Consider the following 21,618-nt stretch of genomic DNA (forward strand, 5'->3'; position numbering starts at 1 on the left):
GACCCCTCCTCACTCACCCACCCAGTGACATAGGGGACTTTGCAGGGCAGTGGACAGATGGAAATATACCACAGAGAAAAATACGGCACACCAGGGTGTAATATCTCAAGTAAAATTATTACTGTTCATAATATATATTTTAGGTAAATTATTATGTTATAACAATATACAAAATCTTGTAAGAAAGAAATATAGAAATAGCTGGTGCTTGATAATTCTCTTTATGTCAACAGACTACAATAAACAAGTTTTTTGCCAAGTTCCATCAATTTTTTTTAATTCTCTTTGACTTTCTCTCCTGGTCTTCTGTTATCCTTTCTACAGGTCTCTTCTTCAGCCCCTTCATTTTTCTGGTTTGTAGTTTGCTTAGGTCTTGCTTCTGCATATGAATCCTTCCATAAGTTGTACCAAAAGTATCATGGGAGATATTTTTCTTTTTCTTTGGCTATGAAATAGAATATATATATTTAACGGTCTCTAGTATCATGAACTGGCAAAAAAAAAATCTAATGTACAACTACCTTACTAATTTCCACTAGTGACCATCCCTTCGATGCTATAGTCTATAGTCCTTATCAACCTTCTCAAATTTAAGTGCAGATCTTGTTCAAATGCAGATTATGATTCAGTTAGTCTAGGGCGGGACCTGAGATTCAGTATTTCTAACAATTCCCAAGTAAATTGTCAGACCCCACATTTCGATATGCAACATAATAGACTACACTAACCTTTAACATGCATTGAGAGAATTTCCTGTGTTTAGCTTAAAGAATTGTGACTATCATCTTTATTGGCATTCCAGAGATGTCATCTCTCCTTGTCTTTTAAAACCATTCAAAAGCCAAAACACTTTTTATGCAAGCACATCCTGTGCTCTAATTCCCCAGTCTTCACAATACCCAAAACAATTTTCCTTTTTGCTGAAAACTGGCAGCAATCTTGGCTACCAGAAAGTTCTCAGCCACATTCGATCCTGGTTTCTGCAACTCTTTCATTATCCTTTGTGGTTGGCTTATTTGCTTCTTCCCCTTTTCTTGATTCTGGGAGTCTGATTTTATCTGTTATACTGATCTCTTCACTATAACTTGAAAGTTATAGTGCCATCCTGCCTATGTATGCCCTTTAATGTATGCCACAAATCCTTTTTGGAAAAAGTGGAATATACAATCCACCAGTCATGTACCTTGAGGGCTTTTGGCATTTTCATGGATAACTTATAAAGGTCATCTGAGGCCAAATGTGTCCTCCTCAGCACCAGGTCCAATGAGGGTCCCATCTCTTCCAATTCAATCCGTGGTGTTCTGCAACCAGATTTCTTCAACAGCAACCTTCGTAAATAGGAAAAAGGAAATGTTGCTCTGACTTTGATAAACATCCCATCCCCACCCAGTATCTTTGTCCAAGAGAATTACAGTTCCATAAATGATGAGAGAAGAAAAAAGAGGAAAGCATAGTAAGGAATACCCAAGAGAGCAGCAAACACCAGGAAGTGCGTGTGCAAAAACTCATCACCAGCCCTTTGGGCCTTAAGTGCGTCACATGCAGATAGCCTACCAATACAGACCACCCATGGGGGGTGCATTTACCAGCCACAGTAGGAGTCACAGTGATAAATACGCTGTACCAGACACAGCAATTTACAACTAACTGAACAAGGCCAAAAAAAAAGAAGAAAAATACCTCACCAGCCTAGGATTTGTAAAGAGCTGAAATGTGGTTGCTTTTTTAAAGATATACTGACATTAAAAGGTAAATAGATATTAAAAAGATAAATGAATATAAGTAAATGAATATCAGTATGGGACTTGAAGGGAGCAAACACAGGGAAAAAGAGCCTAAAAGAGAGTCCGTAGGCAACCATTCCCTTTATATGGTTTCAGGAGGAGAGAGAGAATGCCTGTCTCAGGCTCACTAAGGGGAAAATAGTTTTAGAAGCTAAAGTTGGCTGGTTTAGGGCATCTTCCCAAAGAGCTAATGCCAAGCATACAGGAGCAGCGATCATTTAACTGTCATGTCACACATACTTCTGCATTTGCATCCAAATTTTTAGTACCTCCAAATAAACCATCTTTATAATGCTGAACTCATATCAAGATTAGTACCTTGATGAACACATCAAGAAAAAAAACGTGTTGACTACTTAAGAAATCAGGGAAATTACATAGAAAATTTCAATAAAGAAGTTTTCTACTACTGCCCTAGTGTGGCTCAGGTGCCGCTCAGATGGTTGGGCACCATCACATGTACTGAATGGCTGTCAGTTCCATTCCTAATCAGGGCACATGCCTGCATTGTGGGCTCCATCCCTAGTTGGAGGTATGCAGGAGGCAGCTGATCGATGTTTCTCTCTCTTTCTAAAAAATACAAAATCAATGTTAAAAAAATTTTTTTTAATTTTTCTACTGCTTAAGATGCTCATTTTCAAATAAATGGAAAACCTGTTGATCTAGGACAACTCATGGCATGTCTGATGGATTCAGGTTGCCTGAGTAACACTAGGTGTGTCAAGACTGCTTTAAAGCACCTTTTTATTTATAGAAGTGTGCTCCTAACAAATAATTTTTAAATGGTATTATAACTGATTATCTTCTCTCTATATAAAAGGCTAATATGCAAAGTCTCCCCTCAGAAGTTCGACTTGGAGTTTGATCTCTCACTATGATGTGCGCTGACCACCAGGGGGTGGCATGGAACAAAGGAAGGCCCCGGACGACAGCCAGAAGGCCCTGATCGGCCCTGATGGTTGGCCAGGCCTAGGGACCCTATCCATGTATGAATTTCATGCACTGGGCCTCTAGTTTCCAACTAACTACATATGTTGCTATTTTTCAAAGAAGTTATAGTGCCATCCTGTCTATGTAAATGACCTCATCTTAATCACTTTACCAAGCATGTGTACTGCTCAGAAACAGAAGGAAATGCTCTCTAGTTTTCAGTTCCCTGCCATGGTTTCTGGTGATAGGCCTATTAAGCTTTTGATAGTGATATCTAGAATCTAAAATTATCACTTGTTAATCCCTTAACAACCTCTTCACTCTTTCTCAAAGGCAATATATTAATAGAGAATTTATAAATGATTTTTGTGATTACGCTAAGAAAAACAAAGACTACTGTCTGACCAGTGTGGCTCAGTGGTTGAGCTTTGACTTATGAAGCAGGAGGTCACAGTTCTATTTCCTAACATGCCCAGGTTGCAGGCTCAATCCCTAGTGTGGGGCGTGTGGGAGATAGCCAATCAATGATTCTCATCATTGATATGTCTATCCTCTCTCTCTCTACCCCCTCTGAAATCAATAAAAATATATTTTTGAAAAAAGAAAATAAAAAGACTACTGTTAACTCATTAAAAACAAACAAAACAGCCCTGACTGATTTGGCTCAGTGGATAGAGGGTTGGCCTGTGGACTGAAGGGTCCCATGTTTGATTCCAGTCAAGGGCATGTACCATGGTTGCAGGCACATTCCCAGTAGGGGGTGTGCAGGAGGCAGCTGATTGATGTTTCTCTCTCATCAATATTTCTAACTCTCTATTCCTCTCCCTTCCTCTCTGTAAAAAAAATCAATAAAATAAAAAAAAACACAAACAAAATGAACCATTTCCTTTACCTTCATCCCATTATACACACTGCAGTTTTTAAAAGATAGCATAGTCCCCCGTCCCGTCCCCCTCCCCCCCGCAATCCGTGGTTTCATTGTCCATGGTTTCAGTTACCCATGGTCAACAGTGGCCTGAAAATATTAAACAGAAAATTCCAGAAATAAACTATTCATAAGTTTTAAACCATGCATTGTTCTGAGTAGCCTCGTGAAAACTCCCACCGTCCTGCTCTGTCAGGGCCCAGGATGTGAATCATCCCTTTGCCCAGCATCTCTATGCTGTACAAGCTTCCTGACCGTCACGTAGTAGCCACCTCAGTATCAGATCAGCTGTCCAGGTATTGCAATGCTTGTGTTCATGTTACCCTTATTTTACTTAATAATGGCCCAAAGTGCAAGAGTAGTGATACTGACAACTCAGATATGCCAAAGAGAAGCGTTAAGTGCTTCCTTTAAGTGAAAAGATCAAAGTTCTCCATTTACTAAGAGAAGGAAAAAGTCCTACACTGAGGTTGTTAGGATCTATGGTAAGAATGAATCTTCTATCCATGAAATTATGAAGAAGGAAAAGGAAATCTGTGGTAGTTTTGCTGTCTTACCTCAAACTGTAAAAGATAAGGCCACGGTGCATGATAAGTTAAGATGGAAAGAGACATTAAATTCATGGGTGGAAGACATGAACAGAACACGTGTTCTGATTGACAGCAATGTGTCGCACCAGAAAGCATAGTGCCTATATGAAGACTTAAGCAAGGGATCCCCTAAAAGAAGTACACCAAGCCATTTACTGCAAGTAAGGGATGGTTACAGATTCAGGAATAGATTTGGACTGAAAATATAAAAATTACTGGAGAGCCACATCTGTTGATGAAGAAACTAACAAGTTGAAGAAGTTGATTAGGGTTCAGTACTATCCTCAGTTTTAGGCACCTACTTGGAGGGTCTTGGAACATATGACCCATGGATAAGGGGAGACTACTGTACACATTTCAATTCCAGGCTTTCCTATCTCCAACCAAATACCTATTGCCCAGAACTTTTGCATCATATGCCTAACCTCAGATCCTAACCTCAAGTTTTATTTTGTTTTCCCTATAAGCTCTAAATCAAAAGTGACATTCAGTTTTGCAAGACCATATGGTATAAGATACAGGGACACAAAGACAAACAGAATTCAGTTCCTTCCCTCTCAAATGGGCTCCAGCTATTAGACATGATAATTGGTCATTTCCATATACTTTTAAATATTATTTGCATCCTTCTTGAGAAAGACTGGCATTACCACTCTTGTTCAAATTATAATTTCCTTATTGTTCTCCCTTGCATATCCCTCTCTTCTGTTGAGTTTCTGTTCTCATCACTTAAACCTCTTGCCTAATAAGTTATGTCTGCTTGTAAAGGTATGCTAACACTTCCTATTTTGCTTATTTATCCCCGTAAAACGTGTGGACGTTATTAAAGATTTTGTTTCATATGAATGGCTCTGGACCTATATTGAATAAAGTTCTCCAAGGAATACAAACTGTCATTTATACATAAGGAAGTAATTATTACAGGGTATACAGGAAGAGGTCAGTAACACTGATTGATTCCCCGAGTGGGTCTAAAATCAGTAAGAAAGGAGAGGGGGCAGGATGCAGTGCAGCCTATACAAATGTCTGAGGAGCCACACTAAGTCACTGCTGTAATTTAGACCCAACTGAACAAGGCAAGAAAACCCAACTCTAAGTCTGTCACATCCCCACCTCTATCTGCACCCTCTCTCCCTCTTATAAAATATCTCAGAATTACCTAAATGGTATTGCTACACTTTGCAAAAGAAAAAGAGACCTTGAGAAGAGACCTGCTCATATCATGTAGCTGAGTTCCAGCCCAGAGAGACAGGTCAGAGGTGTGCTCATTCCCGGGAACACCTCTTTCTTCCCAATCCAAGCGTGGCACAGCCCCTGGAGGCTAAACTAATCCACATGTTCAGTAATTTTCCCAATAGCAGTTAGCTGTCAATCACCCTGTCCATTTTCCATTTCAAATCAATAGCTAATAGGCCTTAGAGGGCATATATGAAATACCTGAAATTAAAATGTCACACCAAGGTCTCTGATTTTAAAAATTCAAACTTTTGTTTTGTTTTGTTAATCCTCAACCAAAGATATTTCTTCTATGATATTTAGAGAAAGTGGAAAGGAGGGAGGGGGGAGAAGGGGAGAGAAACATCAATGTGAGAGACACATCATTTGGTTGCCTCCTGCATGCACCTCCCTCCCCCCTTCTGTCCACAGGTGAAGAGTCTAACCATGGAGCCACACCAGAAAGTGCAAAAATAAATTCAAACTTTTTTTCCCCATTACAGGACTGCCATGCTAACCTAATGGTGATTCCACAAATTATATATATATTCTTAATATATTTTTATTCATTTCAGAGAGGAAGGGAGAGAGAGACAGAAACAACGATGAGAGAGAAACTGATTGGCTGCCTCCTGCACGCCCCCTACTGGGGATCAAGCCTGCAACTTGGGCATGTGCCCTTGACCAGAATCGAACCTGGGACCCTTCAGTGCGCAGGCCGACATTCCATCCACTGAGCCAAACCAGCTAGGGCCACAAATTATGTTCTTCTTAAAATAAACAGATAGGTGAATGTGCACAGTTATACTGCTTATTTATCCTCATTCAGAAGTCTGATTTGCTAGTTTTCCATTTCTTAAATTTTTTCTGTGTTTCTTTCTTTTCACTAAATGGGAGTTCTGATACTTTCTTAGAAATTGTTCACTATGAGAGTTTTTCAGTTATTATTATTATTCATTTCATTTGTATCCTCCTAGTCTCATTTAACACAAGTTTTCAAAAAAAATTTTATGTCAGTGATTATTCATCTTTTACTGTATTTCTTGTTCTCTAAATAGGGGACACCAACTTTATAATAAAATATACTCTTGAAAGCCCCAAAATCAAGTTGGGAAATTTAAATAACAGATTTAAGGGGCTTTCAAGTTTAACAAGCCAAAAATGATTATAAAATCCCTAATTAACTATACTAATAATAGAGGAATATGCAAATTGTCTGGGATGCCGTCACAGTAACGAGCAGCAGGCTGTGTGGGGAGACAAGGGCGGCAGGGGGGTTAGTGAGGAACGACCAAACGACTGAACAGCAGGCTGCATGGGGCAACCAGGTTGGCAGTTGGGGGCTACCAGGCTGGCGTGGGCAATTAGGGGTGACCAGGCCGGCAGAGGGGGGCAGTTGGGGGCAACCAGGCCAGCAGGCAGGTGAGCGGTTAGGAGCCAGCGATCCCGGATTGTGAGAGGGATGTCCGAATGCCAGTTTAGGCCCAATCCTGCGGACATCCCCCAAGGGGTTCCAGATTGGAGAGGGTGCAGGCTGGGCTAAGGCCCCCCCCCGCCCCACATGAATTTCACGCACCAGGCCTCTAGTATTTTATAGTCATGTGGACATTTTATTGCATTTCCTTCTATTATTATTTAAAGGAGGGGAAAATGGAAAAACAAGTGGTGGTAGTATTAGTCATATGGTAAGAACTGAATATCTGACTCAATATAATTGAGACACAGATGGAAAATACTGACAAAAGACATGAATATTTAGTTTCATTTGGACGCTCACTGGACATAAGCTGGTCAACCACCTATCAACACTAAGCTGTTGGCTTTCAGGCTGCCCTGCCAGGCCACAATTCACAGGAAACATCAGTCTGAAGTTGGTGTTCAAAGGAAGGCAGTTTGTTGGAGTCAATGTACTCTCTAGGAAAGCCTGGGCTCTATCAACTCAAAAGCACAATTGTAGCATGTCATTAAGCTTTTTAATAAAAACAAAATGAGCTGTGGTGGGGGTAAGGACAGAAGGCCTTGTCTGAAGAAAAGAGGGTAAAATGAATATAGGCACTGAATCTTATTCCTTTCAGACTCTATTTTTTTAGACTCAGGGTTTTGAAATCTGCTTTGCCTGGCCTAGGTCTTTGCGGCTTGGTGCTCTAAATCTAGTCAAGAAGATTAAGGAGCTGAAACCGGTTTGGCTCGGTGGATAGAGCGTCGGCCTGCGGACTGAAAGGTCCCAGGTTCGGTTCTGGTCAAGGGCATGTACCTGGGTTGCGGGCACATCCCCAGTGGGAGGTGTGCAGGAGGCAGCTGATCGATGTTTCTCTCTCATCGATGTTTCTGGCTCTCTATCCCTCTCCCCTTCTCTCTGTAAAAAATCAATAAAATATATTTAAAAAAAAAAAAAGAAGAAGATTAAGGAGATACTGCTTAAAGGTAGGGAGGGTCAAGACTGCATTAGTGGTCTGGCTGGTGTGGCTCAGTGGTTGAGCGTCGATCTTTAAACCAGGTCACAGTTCAATTCCTGGTCAAGGCACAAGCCTGGGTTGCAGGCGTGATCCCGTGTGGAGTGTGCAGGAGGCAGCCAATCAATGGTTCTCTCTCATCATTGATGTTTCTCTCTCTCTCCCTTCCTCTCTGAAATCAATAAAATATATATTTAAAAAAAAATACTGCATTAGTGCTCTAAGCTCAGAAGGAGTGCAGCGATAGGTCTCCAGGGCCCTGGAAAAATAAGGTTCAGACAGCAGTGAGCAGGAAGGAGAATGGCAAAATTAAGGCTCAGCACAGAGCGACTGTGGCACTGGTATTCTTCAAGCTCTCGAAACACACATTTGGCCCAACATCAATTCTAAGTCTGAGCTCTAAAAAACAGTCACACTACAATACTAACCACGGGGATTAATAAAAACATGCTAAGAAATACACTTACTTATAGCTTCGAAAGTAAATCTTCCCATTCAGTGCAGTGAAGTGTAGGACATACTCTAAACCAGCCAGGCGGATATTTGATACTGTGGGGCCTCTGAAAAAATCTAAAAGCACATATTAGATTGTTAAAAAAGACTAACATACTCTTTTTTTCTTTTAATGAAATCTTTATTGTTGCAAGTATTACATATGTCCCCCTTTCCCCTCCCCCCATTGATCCCTTGTAGCCTACCACATGCCCCATCCCAAGCCATTTGTCTGTGTCCATGGGTTATGCATCTATGCATAAAAGTTCTTTGGTTGATCTCTTCCCACCACTCCCTACCCCCGCCTTCACTCTGAGATTCCACAGTCTGTTACATGCTTCTATAAGACTAACATGCTTTTAAAATTCAGTTATAAAGAGCTGCATTCTAAATGCTGTTTGTACCAATACTTTTCTAAAAAGATAAGATAGCATAAAGCTAATCCCTGAAAAATGTCTGACTGTTCCATCCAACCCCTCTACTAATCTCATGACTTTATTTTCTGTTTAGTTTACTAAGCCATTTTTATTTTTCAGTTTTGAAGTTCTTCCTCTAAACCAGTGGTTCTCAACCTTCTGGCCCTTTAAAGACAGTTCCTTATGTTGTGACCCAACCATAAAATTATTTTCATTGCTACTTCATAACTGTAATGTTGCTACTGTTATGAATCATAATGTAAATATCTGATATGCAGGATGGTCTTAGGCGACCCCTGTGAAAGGGTCGTTCAACCGCCAAAGGGGTCGCAACCCACAGGTTGAGAACCGCTGCAAACCAATGCTCAGCATAACCAATGGACAGTGGACAGAGACACTAGTTGGCTGGCTGGGGAAGGTTGGCTGTGGAGCGCACTATCCACCAGGAGGCAGCTCCTGCGTTGAGCATCTGCCCCCTGGTGGTTGGTGCATGTTATAGTGACCAGTCGTTCCAGTTGTTCAGGTCGCTTAGGCTTTTGTATCCTTCCTATCTAATAATAGACAAACATGGTAATTGACCATACCTTTGCTACGCCTCCCATTGGCTAATCAGAGCGATATGCAAATTAACCACCAACAAAGATGGCGGCTAATTTGCATACTGCAGGCAGGACGGGACAGTGCCATCCCACCTGCCCTGCCGCCATCTGGGCCTGCTATTTGCGACCCGGGGCGGTGGGGCGGGACAGTGCCATCCCACCTGTCCTGCTGCCATCCGGGCCTGCTATCTGCGACCCGGGGCAGCGGGCATCCGTGTGCGACCCGACCCGGGGCAGCCGGGCAGGGCAGCAGTGATCGGCCGGCCTGCCCGGGCGTCCCATGTGTGACCTGCCCGGGGTGTCCCGTGTGCGACCCGACCCAGGGCGGTGCCCCAACCCCCGATCGGCCCTGCCACGTGTGCAACCCCGGGCAGCGCCCCAACCCCTGGATCGGCCCTGCCGTGTGCGCGACCCGGGGAGGCGGGGCAGGCACCGAGGGATCGGGCCTGCCATCTGCCACCCGGGGAGCGGGCCTAAGCCAGCAGGTGGTTATCTCCCAAGGGGTCCCAGACTGTGAGAGGGCACAAGTGGGGCTAAGGGGTCCCCCCCATCCCCCCCTCCCCTGCCAGTGCACAAATTTTTGTGCACCGGGCCTCTAGTATATAGGTAATAAGACTAAATACCGAATTTTAAAAACCAGGCAAAGATTTGAATTGATACTTCACCATAGATATATGAATGGCCAATAAGCACATAAAAAGATATTCAACATCATTAATAATTAGAAAATACAAATTAAAGTTACAATGATAACAATACTTTATTTTGTAGATCTAACTTTAGAAACACATTACTATCAGGATACAACACCCAATGGTCTACCAAGTATTGGCAAGTAGTGGGGCAACTGGAGCTCTCATAAACTGCTGATGGGAATGTAAAATGGGACAACCTCATTGGAAAGCAGTTTGGCAGTTTCTTAAAATGTTAAACATGGACTATTCAAATGACTACCATTCTATTTCTAGCTATTTACCTAATAGAAATGAAAACATATGCCCTTACAAAAATCCTATATAATAAAAGGCTAATATGAAAATTGTCCCCTCAGGAGTTTGACCAACCAGGAGTTCAACCACTCACTATGACGTGTGCTGACCACTAGGGGGCGACACAGAACAAAGGAAGGCCCTGGACCGCAGCCAGCAACCTGGGGAAGGAATGCCCTGATCAGCCCTGATTGCCAGCCAGGCCTAGGGACCCTACCCGTGCACGAATTTCATGCACTGAGCCTCTAGTTTGTATATAAATATTCATAACAGCTCTACTGATAATAGTCCAAAGTTGGAATGAACATAAATGTCTATTGACAGATTAAGGGATAAACAAATTATGAAACAGCTATAAATAGAATTCTACTCGACAATAAAAAGAAATGATTATGGATACAACAACATGGACAAAACTAAAAAACAATTAGGTAAAGAAGCCAGGCCAATAAAAGTTCACACTATATGATTCCTTTTATCTAAAATTCTAGAAAATGCCCGTGAGGTAGGGACGACCCTGGTCAGGTCGAAACGGCCCCGGTGTGGTAGGGACGACCCCGGTGAGGTTGAAACGGCCCCCGTGAGGTAGGGACGACCCTGGTCAGGTCGAAACGGCCCCGGTGTGGTAGGGACAACCCCGGTCAGGTTGGAACAGCCCCCGTGAGGTAGGGACGACCCCGGTGAGGTTGAAACGGCCCCCGTGAGGTAGGGACGACCCCAGTCAGGTCGAAACGGCCCCGGTATGGTAGGGACAACCCCGGTCAGGTTGAAACAGCCCCGGTGTGGTAGGGACAACCCCGGTGAGGTTGAATCGGCCCTGGTGAAGTCGGGACGGCCCCGGTGAGGTTGAAACGGCCCCCGTGAGGTAGGAACGACCCCGGTGAGGTTGAAACAGCCCCCGTGAGGTAGGGACGACCCCGGTCTGTAGGGACAACCCCGGTCAGGTCAAAACGGCCCCAGTGTGGTAGGGACAACCCCGGTCAGGTTGAAACGGCCCCGGTGTGGTAGGGACGACCCCGGTGAGGTTGAAACGGCCCCCGTGAGGTAGGGACGACCCCGGTGAGGTTGAAACGGCCCCCGTGAGGTAGGGACGACCCCAGTCAGGTCGAAACGGCCCTGGTGAGGCTCAGACGGCCCTGGTGAGGTTGAGACTACTTCAGTGAGGTTGGGACAAATAAAGGGGACCAGTATGGACTGATGTACAGGGGTAGATACAGAAGCAGAGCAACATTGAACAGAATGTTAAACTACAGTGGGAAGCCTGGGGAGGGTTGGGGCGGGGATTAAGAGACCAACTGAAGGACTTATATGCATGCATATAAGATTAACCAATGGACACAAGACACGGGGCGGGGGGGGGCGGGGGGTAGGGTCGGGGGGAATGTCAAGGGGGGGAAAAAAGGAGACATATGTAATACTCTTTCTAATACTTTAAGAAATAAAAATTATTAAAATAAAAAAATAAATAAAAAAAAATAAAAAAAAATAAAATAAAATTCTAGAAAATGCAAACTAATCTATAATGACAGAAAGCACATCAGTGTTGGCTTAGAATAGAGAAAAAGGGTGGATTGCAAAGGGGTGCAGGGAAATTTTGGGAGGTGATGGAAAGAAAGGTTCTGTATCTTGACTGCAATGGTTTTCACAGGTGTATACATATGTCAAAATCCATCAAATTTTGAAACTTCAAATGTGTACTTGACTGTAACTTATACCTCAAAAGCTGTTTAATTCCCTGGCCCCTATGGCTCAGTTGGTTGGGCGTTATCCCATGTACCACAAGGTTGCCATTTCAACTCAGGGTCAGGGCACATACCCAGGTTCCAGGCTCGATCCCCAGTAGGAGGCGTGCAGGAGGCAGCCGACTGATGTTTCTCTCTCATCGATGTTTCTATCCCTCTCTCCCTTCTCCCTCTCCCTTCCTCTCTCTCTAAAATCAATAATAATAAAAAAATCTTAAAAATAAGTTGTTTAAAAATAATTTAAAATAAAAAAATTTAAAGTAACCTCTAAATATTGAAAAGAAATGAACCTGTGTTTTGAGCTGCAGGCATAATCATACAGAAAAGAACTATTTCAAGCTACTTCAAAACACAGAAATTTGCCCTAGCCAGTTTGGCTCAGTGGATAGAGCATCAGCCTGTGGACTGAAGGGTCCCGGGTTTGATTCCAGTCAAGGGCACATACCCAGGTTGTGGGCTCAATCCCCAGTGTGCAGAAGGCAGCCAATCAATGATTTTCTCTCATCATTGATGTTTCTATTTCTATCTCTTTCTCCCTCTCTCTTCCTCTCTGAAATCAATAAAAATATATATTTAAAATAAAATAAAAAAACACAGGAATTTGACCATATCTTCCCAACACAATGTATCTTAGAAAGACAACTGCAAAACAAAAAACAAAAAAAAAACTTTACCTGCACTCAATAGTCATATAACCATTGCTAACAGTGGCATTTTATGCTGAGACTGTTGTGTGTGTAGTACAGTATAAAGTAAGTGTATAATTATGTTGAAGACACGAAGAACCTGAATTTTTGTCATGAATGCAAGGTGACAATGTGAAGTTAATGAAGTTAAGATCGTTGTGTCCTAAATTTGAGTTAGAAGTTTCAGTATGAACTCAGGATATATTTTATATTATCAAACAAACATATTTCATAGTTCTGTCCACTAAAAAAGCCTAGAAACAATGACCAACCCAGAAACAGTCCATAGCTCTCAGAATGTGATTTCTAAGATAATTCCTAACTTAAAAAACACACCAAAACCAAAAATACCAGGGCTCCTTAGAGAAATAGCTGATCCCAGGACTAAAAGTACAAGAAAAGTTTGAAACATCAAAGGGGTGATGGATTACAGTATATCGAACCTCAGGACACTGCTGAAAAGGCTCACCTTAAAATGGGCAAAAATGATGGCTGAATTAAAATGGGAGATATTATGAGTATAGGAATCAAAAAAAAACAACCCAGTTAGATATAACTAAGGAAGTGGAAGAGGTAGAAGATAAATTGGTTATAGTCAGAAGAAAAGCCCCAGTTTGGACATTTTTGTCAATGGGTCAATTCTAAGCAAAAATAAGATCTGATATGTGGCTGTGTCCATTAAGTAAGTACATTGGAAAAGAGCCAGGGATCAGAGTTTGAGAACAGATCAGACCCTGATTCTACCACTTACTAGCTCTTCACTCCAAACAAGTAAATTAACTGGCCTGAATCTCTTCATCCACAACATGGGAATACTATTTCCATAATGAACTGAATGCTTGTGTTCCTCAAAATTCATAAGTTAGTCCGGCCAGTGTGGCTCAGTGCTTCAGTGTTGACCCATGAAACCAAAAGGTTACTGATTCGATTCCCAGTCAGGGGGTATGCCTGGATTGTAGGCTTAATCCCTGGTGGGGGTGTGCAGGAGGCAGCCAATTGATGATGTTTCTTCTCTCATTTCTCTCTCCCTCTCCCTTCCTCTTTCTCTAAAAATCAATAAAAACATTTATATACTAGAGGCCTGGTGCATGAATTTGTGCACCGGTGGGGTCCGGCCGGTCCACCCCAATTGGAGCTGATTGGGGACGGGCTGGCCAGGGGGAGGGGCTGCAGGAGGTTGGCCACTGGCCCTGCCTCCAATTGGGGCTGGGCTGCCCAGAAGGGCGCGGGGGCTGCAGGAGGTCGGTTGGCTGCCCCCTCTCCCCGATGGGGGGGGGCTGCAGGAGGTTGGCCAGCTGGTAGGACCCACTAAGATTAACCACAAATCTATATAGTATTTTTAAAAAGCAAAACAGAAGCAAAACTCAGGAACAAAATGGGTACCTGCCATGAAAATACTGAAGTTACGAAGTTAACTTTTCTTTCTGGCCAATTATACACACACACACACACACACACACACACACACACACACTTCCTAGAAGGAAAAAAATCCTTGATAAAAGTCTCTTTCCCTACTGCTCTACTTTATTTCATTTGAACACAAATATAAACCAGAATTCTGCAGCTGCAATTGAGTATTAAAAACCCAACTTCCTTTGGTACCCAACAATCTCACTCCATTCTTCTACCTTTCTTCTTTCCCCAGATTCCTTTATGGTTTTCACTCCCTCCTCCTCATCACTGCAATATGTGGTTATTACTGCCACCTAGTAGAAGCACAAAACAATAAGATCGTTTTTTATAAAAACCATTTCTTTTTTTTTTTTTTTAATATATTTTCTTGACTTTTTACAGAGAGGAAGGGAGAGAGATAGAGAGTTAGAAACATCGATGAGAGAGAAATATCCATCAGCTGCCTCCTGCACACCCCCCACTGGGGATGTGCCCGCAACCCAGGTACATGCCCTTGACCGGAATCGAACCCGGGACCTCTCAGTCCGCAGGCCGACACTCCATCCACTGAGCCAAACCGGTTTCGGCTATAAAAACCATTTCAACAAAAGCAAACAAAAGCACTCTCTGTTCTAACAAATTATAAGTACCACCGTCACTGACTATTAATAATTAATCGGAAGAATTAGAGGGCAAAAGGCAGGAAATCTGGGCCAATCCAGTACAAGTAATAGCAATCTTAACTGGAAAAACAACCTTTTTACTTTGGGGTGCATAATATTGAAAGAAATAAATTTTGGTCATTGTCTTTCATGCCTGATTTTTTAAGACATAAAAAGTGGCAATGACTCTGCAAAGAAAATGTTCATTATCACGATGGACAGTAGAAGCAGAAAAACTCAGGCATTGGGTTTTGATCCTGGTTCACCTACTTAATAGCTCGATGTTTCTAACTCTCTACCCCTCTCCCTTCCTCTCTGCAAAAAATCAATAAAAATTTAAAAAAAAAACAGTCTTATAAGGTTATTGTGAGAATGAAGCACTATATAAAAAGTACCTAGTATGTGCTTGGTGTTTATGATAATGATCATGAAATAAAAGGAGTTGGGAGGCCACTGAGGATTTCCTGGGCAAGAACTGAGATTTGCAAGAATAGAAGAAAACAGATAAATAAGAATGGAATCAGAAAAAACAATAGGAATATGTATAACATATTTTCAATAAACCACTTTTAATGGAAAAGGAAGAAAGAAAATGGGGGGAGATCAAGAAAGCAAGTTATAGTATGAAAAGCCTTGTATATCAGATTAAGAAAAACTAATAGAGGTTTTGAATGGAAGTGAATGATGTATAACCAACCATCTTGAAAACTTTTCAATTTTCACCAAAATTGAATTTGATGATGTCGATAATGACAGGAGATGGGTGTGGGTATTTTATAAAGTGTAAAAATGCTATATAAATAGGTTGATACCAAAGTTACTATAGCATCAAGAAAATAATTATGCTCAATAGAATATAACATCCCTTTAACTCTCCCCTGGTAGTGGGGAATAGAGAAAATAATGAAAAGGGAAAAGAGAAAGGAGATTTTTTTTAAAAAGCTGTATACCTAGAGTTAAGTGGCAAAGTGCCACCAATGACAGTCTTATAATACCTACCTGAGCTATCCTGCAGATAATAAGTATTAAAACACTTACCAATAAGAAGACTTTTTAGCCTTCTGTAGTCTTCTGTTACATCAAAATCATTACCAGCAAATATTAACATGGGTTTTGTTCCCTCAGGGCATTTACTATTCTATGAAACGAAAAAATGTAATTATATAATTATCAAGTCTAAATTGTTTATATGCTGATTTTAAAGTAACTGATACTTAATATGTAATGAATTCATTCTTCGATTTTCTAAACTGTCCTAAAACTGTCTATGCATGCTGATTTTAGACTTAAAACCAGAGTTGGGGTTTTTAAACTTACAGATTTTTATATTAAAAGTAATTTTTCATTCCACTCTCTCACACTGCCAAATTAATATGTGGTCAAAGAATGATATAAGCTACTTGCTAACATTATTCTATGCAAGAATAAAATAAAAAGCTAAACTTACTAAAAACAAAAAAACAAAAACATAGCCCTCTAATAGCCAGATTCAAAATAAATTTCTTTGAATTATTTGTCCTGCTGTGCCTTTCCTACTGTATCACATAAACAGTGTTTTTAAATGAAAGTTCAATTAAACTACCAACTAAACATTTACATGGAAACCAATAATTGTATACAAGCTATAGAAAGTATGTGCTAATCCTTACTCAGCAGGGTTCAAGCTCTTACTAGAAAAATTATTTTGTCCAGTTCTGGATTTTTTTATACCAAGAAGAATGTGATGTAAGTAATAAGAGGATTTACATTTAAAGGCCGCCAAAGTGAAAGAAAATCAAATAGAAAAAAATTCTTTAAATGAAAGATTAATTTATAGAGGACGGTAAACGGTTATTGGTCTGAGCTTCCCACTGATTCTAATACCACTGCTCTGACATCAATCAAGATTATCCAAATTTAAGAGTCTCATGCTCTACCGACTGAGCTAGCCGGGCACTTCCAGGATTATCCAAATTTAGCAGGAAAAAAAAAAAAACCACAAAACAAAATAGGACAAAAAAAACAAACATCATCTGTTGTAGGATCAGAAGTCACCTGATGCTTCCCTGTTCACCATGACTATTATAGTTGGCATTCTGTGCTTCCAAATCCTGAGACTTAACTGTCTATATGTACTTAGGAAATGTGCCTAAGCCAGTGATGGCGAACCTTTTGAGCTCGGCGTGCCAGCATTTTGAAAAACCCTAACTTAACTCTGGTGCCATGTCACATATAGAAATTTTTTGATATTTGCAACCATAGTAAAACAAAGACTTATATTTTTGATATTTATTTTATATATTTAAATGCCATTTAACAAAGAAAAATCAACCAAAAAAATGAGTTCGCATGTCACCTCTGACACGCGTGTCATAGGTTCGCCATCACTGGCCTAAGCTGTCTGTCTGATCCAGGGCCTAAATGGACTTTCCAGATCCAATGACTCTGCTGTGCTCCATCTGTCCTACCTGACCCTCCTACTGCTACCGCTAGGTCCACGGGGGCTATTAAGTACTAAGAAAAAGTGAGGCAACCCAAGTACAACTTTGACTTTCAAACCATTCTGACCACAGTGCATAGTAATAAAAAATACTATTTTAAGCCATGACCCAGTATACACATCATAAAAATATAACTAAACAAGTTATGTGAAACAGTACTTATGTAGATCACTGATATTTTTCACAATGTGAAAACCCTGAACTAGAAGAAACTATAACAAAAGAGCTTTATTCCAATAGCCTGAAAGGTACTAAAATTCTAAATAATATATAAATTCTATGACATAGTATACTAAAAATACTATAATTATTAAGTCCTTGAATAACCTTTTAAATTAAGTGTCTTTAAACAAAGAAAAAAATAGAAAAATAATTCTTATAAATTACACACAAACTTTTCAAGTAAAATATCCCGGGAAATTGTGATATATTACCTAATGTAAAATCAACTAGCCTTAAATTTTAATCATCTCACTCATTAAGGTTTATTTTATGCAGAAAAACCACCCCTAGCAGTTTGGCCATCTTAGAAAACAGGCGCCTAGAATAATCACTCTGTTTCCTGGTAGAGCCTAATCTAATGTTCCTTAAAGAAAAAAAAAAAAGAGTTAACAGAGGAATGAGGCAAGTGAGAAAAGAAATATCTGGTGAAGATGCCTTAAAAATGAGGAGTCAAAGTAAAGAAAAAATAAATATAGAGACAAAGTAGAACAAAGCATGCAATCCAAAATAGACTAAAAATAAAAGCTTGTAACCAAATGATGGGGTAAAAAGTGAAGGGCTGACTAACCGTCTGTGCAGGATTGCCCAAGTAAGCATATACTCAGCAATTAATGAATTTTCTAATTATTGATATGCTCCATGAATAAAAATTTAGTGTTCAGTTTAAATGGTTCTTGTTAAGAAAGACACCTGAGTTCTGGCTCAGTGGTTAGAGCATGGGCCCACAGTCTTAAGGGTCATGGGCCAGATTCCCAGTCAAAGGGTGCCGGAGACCAATTCCAGCATGACAGCAGGGCTGCATCTGGGAATGGCTGAAGGCATTTTCCCAAACCTGAAAAGGGATGATTGCTTGGCTGCCAGACAGCTAAAAGGCATCTTAATCTACATGTTATTGCCTCCTACTGGCCAAACACCTGAACAGCCGTTCCCCCATTCTGACAATGGACTCTGTAAGAAACCCTGACCCTTTGATGTGTATACCTCTGCCTCGCCTCAGGACAAGTTGTGTTAATAAAAAGCATGGTGTCCTGGGATGAGGGGACCTAGAGACCTTAGATCTTAGAACTTAATATTTTTATTGATTTCAGAAAGGCAGGGAGAGGAAGAGAGAGATAGAAACATCAATGATGAGAGAATCACTGACTGGCTGCCTCCTGCACGCCCCCTACTTGGGATTGAGCCCGCAACCTGGGCATGTGCCCCTGACCAGAATCGAACCCGGGACCTTTCAGTCCACAGGCCGACACTCTACTGAACTTAGCTCCTTTAGCTAAGCTCCTCTGACCCCCAAATGCCTTTCAAAATTATGCTTTGTCTCTGGACTCCTATTTAATCTACACACAGCCTTCTCCAGATTCCTGAACCTTCTAGATGCTGGGACAAGAACCCCGGCAAAAGGGGACCTCGGTTGCAAGTTTGATCTCCAGCCCCAGTCAAGGCATATGCGGGAGGCAACCAGTCAATGTGTCTCCTTCACATTGATCTCTCTCTCTCTCTCTCTCTCCCCCCCTCCCTCCCTTCCTCCTTTCTCCTTTCCACTCTCTCTCTAAAAATCAATGAAAAAATATCCTCGGGTGAGAATTTTTTTAAAAAAGGAAACGACCCAAAGCCCTGGCTTGTATGGCTCAGTGGATAGAGAGTTGGCCTGTGGACCGAGGGGTCCTGAGTTCCATTCCCGGTCAGGGCACATGCCTGGTTTGCGGGCTTGATCCCCAGTGTGGAGCATGCAGGAGGCAGCCAATCCATGATTCTTTCTCATCATTGATGTTCCTATCTCTCCCTTTCCCTTCCTCTCTGAAATCAATAAAATTATATTTTTTAAAAAAAGAGAGAGACCTGAAAAACAAGTTGTGGTCCAGTTTACAAGCTGCACAGTGATAGAAGTAGTTCTTTGCTTTGGAAGTGAAGTGGAAAGAGTAGAGGAGTTGGCATGCATGCAATAGCCAATGCTCAAGCCCACTAACTGGTGACCAAGCCAGCAAGCTAGCAGCAGTGGCAAAGGTAAAATGGGGACATGCTGCTCATCTCGAGGGATTTGTGCACATCCCCAAAAAGACACTGTAAAAAGCAATGGTTTCCACCATAATAAAGCATCACTGTTTACACACGTTCCAAAATGCCTTCCAATACGTTATTTTCAATGATAAGCATTTTCACGTATATTCTCTCATTTGCTGTTGTTATACCTATTTAATAGTTGATTGCAATTGAGGGTCAGGGAAGTAACTGACTATAGCAGGTCACAAATCATCTAAACAGCTATGACAGGCCTCAAAGCCAAGTGTTCTGCCTCTAAATCCAATCTCGGGCCACTGTTCTGCACTGTACCTGAAGACACTGGTGTAGCTAAGGGGGGATCTGGTAAGAGCCTTTTCTCAAACCCACAGGAAACCTGGAAGGCATGTCCTCTTTTTAGAGAGGTTGGGGAGAGCATTCATTACATATATGCTATAATTCTTTCAATATACCATGACCGTCAAAGACACAAAAACTGAGAATAGCCCTGACTGGTTTGGCTCAGTGGATAGAGCATCGGCCTGCAGACTCAAGGGTCCCAGGTTCGATTCCTGACAAGGGCATGTACCTTGGTTGCGGGCATATACCCAGTAGGGGGTGTGCAGGAGGCAGCGGATCAATGTTTCTCTCTCATCGATGTTTCTAACTCTCTATCCCTCTCCCTTCCTCTCTGTAAAAAATCAATAAAATATATTTAAAAAAACAGAAAAAAAGAATACTGAGAATAATTTATAACTTCCAATTACACACGTCAATAACCTTTCTTCCAAAGTCCTTGAGTCCTAACTGGTTATACCATTTACCATATATCTGACTCTAAGTCACCAACGGAATTCCTCTCGGCTTCAATCTCTAAACCTCTACAATAAGGAAAATAATTTCAGCCTTTCATAGGGGAGTTAAGAGGTCTAAGTAAATCAGGTATTTGATGGAATAGATTAAGCCAAGAAACAGAGTTCTGAGGGAACAGAAGCCCAATTTGGACCCAGAAGATGAATTAGGACAGTTCTCTTGCCTCTCTAAGACTACTTACTGTTTTCTGTTTTTTAATCCCATTCAAATAAAAGAGACACAAAAATGCAAGTCCTTAGGGGAGGACTTAACTAGCAATTTGTTAGCTAGGAGCCAAAATACTGTAGGACCAGTTAAAGCTTCCTAGGTTTGGAACAGGGCTCACTTTGGAAATTCTAGTATTTCTGTAGTTCTATAAAATAGATGCTGTGATAATGCAGAGAGAGGAGATAGCATTTAAACCATGGGCCTAGACAAGAAGAGTTAGTAACCACTCTGAAGGCTAATTACTAGGAGACCCACCTGTGTTATATACTATAAATATATTACACTGTTTAAAGTAAAGGTGAAATGAAATTGTACTTTTATCTTAAACCACACTAGTATAAAAAACAAAGTTCTTTCTTACTTAAGCTACCAAACTATTATCAACTCTTCACCACAAGATGTCACTATTGCCCAAGAGAAACATTACAAAATGTTTCTTATTTTTATCAGTATCTTACCTTAATATCTTTTAGAGAAACAAACTTCTCAATACCTAATTCAATCATATCTAGCACATGGTAGTCATACATACGACCTAGAAGGAAAACACATTTTTTTGATCATTTATTTTTCCCGAAAAGCTTATCTTCAATGTTCAAAACATCCTAATAGCTGCCTCTTTTCTTTCTTCTTATATCCTTCAAACATGTCTCCTCTTTGAATTTTCAAGGCTACCTAGGATAGACTGTTGCAATCTTGTTTCTGGAAGGGATCTTTTACAGACGAGTAAAGACCCACAGAGGGTTATTTTGCCTAAGCCACTGAGCATGCCAGACCAAATCTCAAAACAGCCAGGCCAAAAAAGAAACCAAAAAAACGGCCAGGCAAGGGTTTGTTTTTGTCCATTAAACAGATATTTATTAGGAAAGGGTTAATCTATGCAGCTAGGAATACTACTTTCTTTTTATTTTTTTTCTAACTCTAATACTGACTGAGGATATATATGTTTTATATTAGAAAAAT

At 41.0% G+C, this 21,618-nt stretch overlaps 1 protein-coding gene across 2 annotated transcripts in view; it reads right to left on the reverse strand.

Annotated features, from left to right (window-relative positions):
* Positions 1-202: 202 nt before the first annotated feature.
* Positions 203-21,618, reverse strand: part of RPF2 (ribosome production factor 2 homolog) — a 34,349-nt gene continuing 12,933 nt past the window's right edge. For both annotated transcript variants that reach the window (XM_070417900.1, XM_070417901.1), the window contains 5 exons: positions 21,114-21,190; positions 15,917-16,016; positions 8,365-8,467; positions 1,184-1,328; positions 203-445 (listed from right to left, as the gene is read on the reverse strand). In XM_070417900.1, the coding sequence (XP_070274001.1) occupies positions 266-445; positions 1,184-1,328; positions 8,365-8,467; positions 15,917-16,016; positions 21,114-21,190 (605 nt within the window). In that variant the 3' untranslated portion in view covers positions 203-265. The remainder of the gene's footprint in view (positions 446-1,183; positions 1,329-8,364; positions 8,468-15,916; positions 16,017-21,113; positions 21,191-21,618) is intronic.

This window comes from Myotis yumanensis, unplaced genomic scaffold (assembly GCF_028538775.1).
Source record: "Myotis yumanensis isolate MYYU_CA2020_CCGP unplaced genomic scaffold, mMyoYum1.0.hap1 SCAF_6, whole genome shotgun sequence".
Classification (NCBI taxonomy): Eukaryota; Metazoa; Chordata; class Mammalia; order Chiroptera; family Vespertilionidae; genus Myotis; species Myotis yumanensis.